Raw genomic sequence first — 5761 nt, forward strand, 5'->3', positions numbered from 1 at the left:
GGTGTGGGGCTGCCGTATCCCAGTGTTCCACCGGGGGCCGATTGCATCTCGTTTGCCTGCCGGTTGTCCTCGTTTATGTGCTCCTCATCCCCGTGGATCGATTGCTCGGGGACGTGGCAGCCTTGCAGTCCCCATGGATCCTGACGGGGACCTGGATCTTACAGGGCTATCGCTGTTTATCTGCTCTCTGTCCCCATCGATTCTTTGGGGTCAGGGACACAGAGACTCAGTCCTACAGGGAATCCATCAGCCTCTCTGTCCCCATAGTTCCGACAGGGGCATGGGGACCTGAATCCTAAGGGGAGATGAGGCTGATGTGTCTGAAATCTCTGCACCTGATATCATTTGTATGCTATTGAGATGCTGCTTATCCTTATTTATTCATTTGTTGTACTTGAGGGTCCTTTGGGGACTGGGACATGGTGACCTGGCACCCTTTAGGGACCTGCCATTCCTTTCCATTCACCCACCAAGCTGCTTTTAGGGCTGTGGATCCTACAGGGGACCTGACAGCATGCTGTCCCTATGGATCCTAGCAGGGACACAGGGAGGTGCATAGTACAGAATCATCCTCATAGATCTTCTGGGGACAGGGACGTGAAGCCCTGGATCCTACAGTGCATCCGACAGTGCAATCCCCATGGATTTTTGAGGACAGGAGCATGGGACCCAGTTCTTACAGAGTCATCCCCATTTATCTATTCCCCATCCCCGTGGATCCTTTGGGTTCAGGGATGCAGGGATACAACAGCTTTCTGCCACTGCCCCTTCATTGCCTGGGGATTGGGGTGCAGTGTGAATCTCCACCAGAGGTATGGAGCTTTTGTGTCACAGAGCTCTGAATTTGGGGTCACGCAATCCCATTTATCTGCTGTATGTTCCTATTTATCCATCTCCCATTTTTGTGGATCCTTGAGGGACGTGGGGACCCGGCAGCCCTGCAGTCTGTATGGATTCTGTCAGGGACACGGGCACAGATCCTACAGAAACCTGGCAGCTCTGCTTTCCCCATGAATCCTGCTGGGGCCACCCCCATTTATCCACTCCTCACCTCCCTGGTCCTTGGGGTCAGTATTGCAAGGGCCTGGCAGCCTTTAGGGCTCTGCTGATTGAGCTGCTTTCGGGGGCACTGTCCCCACACTGAGGGGTCTCACCCTGTCCTCCCACCTACAACACCGCTGCTGGGGCCACTGTGTCCTTCTGTCACCTTCCTTCCTTGTTATTCCCACCACGTCCTTGGCGGGTTGGGGAACACCCTGGGAGCTGTCTGAGAAAGCAGCCCCAGTGCTCAACGTTCCCCGTATTTTCCTAGTGATAAATTCTCGTGCTGCAGATATCCTGCATCTCCCAGCTGCTTAAATCATTTTCCCACTTAAACTTTGTGCCCATTACCAAACATTTGGTATCCACTGTTGTGGTTCCAGTTTAGGGTCTGAGTGGGTGCTGCCTTGTCATGCTGTAGTGCAGGCTGTCGTACCTTGGGGTGGTGAAACTGCTGGGCACCGATGTCACCCCCTGCACCGCCTCTTTGTTTGCTCCCACCTCCTTTTTTGTATTATTTTTTCCTTGTTTTTGTGAGCTGTTTTTGTGCACCTTGGCGGTGGAATGCTGGCCCCGTCCCCGCTCATGATGTCTTTTGCTCCCTTGCAGGATTCTGGGGGAGGGAAATGCCGGGCTTATGGGTTTGGCAACGGAATCGACCCCGGGCAAACGCATCCGCAAACCCTCGCTGCTTTACGAGGGCTTCGAGAGCCCCACCATGGCCTCGGTGCCAGCCCTGCAGACCCCCCAGGCGAACCCCCCTCCACCGGAGGTCTCGAACCCCAAAAAGCCTGGCCGGGTCACCAACCAGCTGCAGTACCTGCACAAAGTGGTGATGAAAGCCCTGTGGAAGCACCAGTTCGCTTGGCCTTTCCGTCAGCCCGTCGACGCCGTCAAGCTGGGTCTGCCGGTAACGTGCCCCCTCCTGCGGGTCCCCCAGCATGGCTGTGTGTCCCCAAATTTGTCCCCCGGGCGCTGAGGGCCACCCCGAGCCGCGGTCCCCAGCCTGAGAGTGCCACAGGGACGGCGTTGTCCCCTCTATGGGCTCCACCACAGAGATGCAGCCGCAGGTGCCTGGGCTGTGCTGGCCTCGCCCTCTCTTAGGGGCGTAATCCCAACCCCACAGGCTCTGAAGCCCCCCCAGTAGGTGACCTGATGTCCTCAGAGCTGCTGTCCCCTCCCAGTGCCACCGCACGGGTATGGCTGAGGTGACGCAGCTGCTCTAGAGGGAACCCGGACGTTTCCTCAGCTAATCTCTTGTGCCCTGAATGCGTTTTGCAGATTCCCATCCATGAATTTGTAGAAGACATCTTGTGACCCCAATATTAAACGCCAGCCCCCCGTGCACCTGTGGCGCCCAAGGATTTAAAGCCCAGAGGTAAATTCCACATAGGTTTGCTCTTACTTTAGCGTTAGCGGCCCCATTGCACCTCATGCTGCGGACAGCGGTGTTTTGGCTGTCCCCATAGCATAGGCACCCCACAAGAGCACCCGAAGGTCCCTACAGAGCAGCACGGTGGCACTCTCGGGCGGGGACCAGACCCGGAGGTGTTTTTCCATCCCTTTGCACCCCTTTGCCCCGCTTTTGATGCATGGTGCGAGAGCGGATCTGTGTGCGTGTCAACATCCTGATGCTTTGGGGGATGCTGAGCTCCTAAAAACCCCAAACAACCGCTTCTGGGGCCGGGAGGGGTGCGGTGTGGTCACCAACATGGCGCTGACTGTCTCTCCATCCCCTGTGCAGGATTACCACAAGATCATCAAGCAGCCCATGGACATGGGGACGATCAAGCGGCGCTTGGAGAACAACTACTACTGGGGGGCAGCTGAGTGCATGCAGGACTTCAACACCATGTTCACCAACTGCTACATCTACAACAAGGTGAGGGCTGGAGCATGGATTCTTTGGGGCCTGCGGTGCCGTCTCTGCATCCCGTGACGTTTTGGTTGTCCCCGTAGCCCACAGATGACATCGTGCTGATGGCCCAAACCCTGGAGAAGATCTTTCTGCAGAAGGTGGCCCAGATGCCACCAGAAGAGCAGGAGATCGTGGTCCCAGTGGCCAAGAACAGCCACAAGAAGGGAGCATCGCGGGCGGCAGGTACCCGGGGTTCTTTGGGTTGCACTTCAGGTGGAGCACTGAAGGTACTTGGGTGCTAATGGGGGTTCTGCCTGTCCGCAGCGCTCCTCGCAGGCCTCACAGCTGCTCAGCAAGTGCCGGCTGTCTCCTCTGTGTCCCACACTGCTGTGTACACCCCGAGCCCCGACATTGCCACCACCATCGTCAACATTCCCCACCCGTCCGTCATCTCCGCTCCGCTCCTCAAATCGCTGCACTCCGCTGCCCCGGCCGTGCTGGCTGCGCCTGCGCCCACCCAACCCGTGGCCAAGGTGGGAGATGGGAGCTCTTTGCTCACGGGAGGAGGCTCTGCGGGCAGTGCTGGGCCTCACATTCATCAACCTTTCTGTATTTTGGTAGAAAAAGGGTGTGAAGCGGAAAGCAGACACCACCACCCCCACCACCACCGCCATCATCGCCACCAGCGGTGAATCCTCCCCGTCGGCCACGCTGCTGGAGGCCAAGGCGGCCAAAATCCCCGCGCGGCGCGAGAGCGGCCGCCCCATCAAACCCCCCAAGAAGGACTTGCCGGATTCCCAGCAGCACCAAACCTCCAAAAAGGGCAAATTGTCAGAGCAGCTCAAATACTGCAATGGCATCCTGAAGGAGCTGCTCTCCAAGAAGCACGCCGCCTACGCGTGGCCCTTCTACAAGCCGGTCGATGCCTCGGCGCTGGGGCTGCACGACTACCACGAGATCATCAAACACCCCATGGACCTCAGCACCATCAAGGTTCGCTCGGGGACCCTGCGGGTGTTGACACAGCCTCGTGGGGGCTCTATGGGGGTGGCTTTGAGGTCTGCTCACCCCCTTCCCTCCCCACAGCGGAAGATGGAGAACCGGGACTACCACGACGCGCAGGAGTTTGCTGCCGATGTCCGGTTAATGTTCTCCAACTGCTACAAATACAACCCGCCCGACCACGACGTGGTGGCCATGGCCCGCAAGCTGCAGGTGGGTGGGGTTGCCCAGCAGCCCCAGGAACCCTCAGCCCACCCAGCTCCTCACCCCGCTGTGTCCTCTCTGTCAGGACGTCTTTGAGTTCAGCTACGCCAAGATGCCCGATGAGCCGCAGGACGCCAGCCCGCCCTCAGTGTCCGCCCCGCTGCTTGGAGCCCTGTCCAAATCCTCTTCCGAGGAATCCTCCAGCGATGAGGATGATGAAGATGAAGACGATGAGGATGATGATGAGGATGAGAGCAGCAGCGAGAGCTCGTCGGAGAGCGAGGAGAGCTCTGACTCAGAGGAGGAACGCGCCAACCGCCTGGCAGAGCTGCAGGAGCAGGTGAGGACCGGAGCCGGGCCGGTGCTGCTGCCTGTGCCCGCTCCCCATGCCCGCCTCACCCCCTGTCTCCCCCCACAGCTGCGGGCCGTGCACGAGCAGCTGGCTGCCCTCTCACAGGGCCCGTTTCCAAACCCAAAAAGAAGCGGGAGAAAAAGAAAAAGAAGAAATCAGAGAAGCACAAAGGGAGAGGAGGAGACGAGGAGAGCCGGGCGCGTCAGGCTCAGCTCCGCAAAGCCAAGAAGGGCGGCGGCGGGGGGATCAGCGGGGGCAGCTCCAAGTGAGTGCAGGCTGTTTTTTGGGGGACGGTGGTCGGCTGTGGGGTGATTCCTAAGGTCCATTTTCGTGATGGTGCTTTGCTTCCTGCAGGAATTCAAAGAAAGCAGCAAAAGCGACGCTGCCGCCTCCACCCGCCCTCTATGATTCAGAGGAGGAAGAGGAGAGCAAACCGATGACGTACGACGAGAAGAGGCAGCTGAGTCTGGACATCAACAAACTGCCCGGGGAGAAGCTGGGCCGTGTGGTGCACATCATCCAGTCCCGGGAGCCCTCACTGCGTGATTCCAACCCCGAGGAGATCGAGATCGACTTTGAGACCCTCAAACCCTCCACGCTGCGTGAGCTGGAGCGCTACGTGCTGTCCTGCCTGCGGAAGAAACCCCGCAAACCCTATAGTGAGAGTGAGTGGGGGACTGCGTTCAGGAGGGGGGGCGGCCCTGGGAGGGGAGGTGGGACGGCGTGGGGCTGAACCCAACCTCTCACAGCCATGAAGAAGCCAGTGGGGAAGACGAAAGAGGAACTGGCACTGGAGAAGAAGCGAGAGCTGGAGAAACGGCTGCAGGACGTCAGCGGGCAGCTCAACTCCGCCAAGAAACCCCCAAAAAAGGGTGAGTGTGGGGTCCGGGGTGGGATTGGGGTGCGATCCATGGTGTTGCTGAGCACTTTTCTGTCTCATTGCAGCCAACGAGAAGCCCGAGTCGGCGCAGCAGGTGGCCGTTTCGCGGCTCAGCGCCTCCAGCTCCAGCTCCGACTCCAGCAGCTCCAGCTCCAGCTCCTCGTCCTCGGACACCAGCGACTCGGATTCGGGTTAAACCCCACAGCACCGCATGGGGCGACATGCCGAGCAGCTCTGCAGGACCGGGCTGGCGTGGAGCGGACTGAGAGCCCCCCAACAGCCCAGGGGACACCCCATGGACTCAGCTGGGGGTCCCGGTGTGACCGGAGGCCCCTGAGCATCCCCAAGGGCAGTGTGGGGCTGTGGGGGCGGACAAGGGGGGGGGGATCAGCAGTGCCCCCCAGCAGGTTTTACTGTTTGTTGT

General features: G+C 59.3%; 1 protein-coding gene across 1 annotated transcript; it reads left to right on the forward strand.

Annotated features, from left to right (window-relative positions):
• The first annotated feature begins 1592 nt into the window (after positions 1-1592).
• Positions 1593-5702, forward strand: LOC100546323 (bromodomain-containing protein 2). Its single transcript, XM_010728459.3, is given in 12 exon segments — positions 1593-1951; positions 2786-2923; positions 3001-3142; positions 3224-3432; positions 3521-3892; positions 3986-4114; positions 4191-4445; positions 4524-4566; positions 4569-4722; positions 4812-5122; positions 5207-5329; positions 5403-5702. Coding segments are annotated over 12 exon segments (2280 nt in total). The 5' UTR covers positions 1593-1678; the 3' UTR covers positions 5534-5702.
• The last annotated feature ends 59 nt before the right edge of the window (positions 5703-5761 follow it).

The sequence above is a fragment of the Meleagris gallopavo genome, unplaced genomic scaffold (genome assembly GCF_000146605.3).
Source record: "Meleagris gallopavo isolate NT-WF06-2002-E0010 breed Aviagen turkey brand Nicholas breeding stock unplaced genomic scaffold, Turkey_5.1 ChrUn_random_7180001958073, whole genome shotgun sequence".
Taxonomy (NCBI): domain Eukaryota; kingdom Metazoa; phylum Chordata; class Aves; order Galliformes; family Phasianidae; genus Meleagris; species Meleagris gallopavo.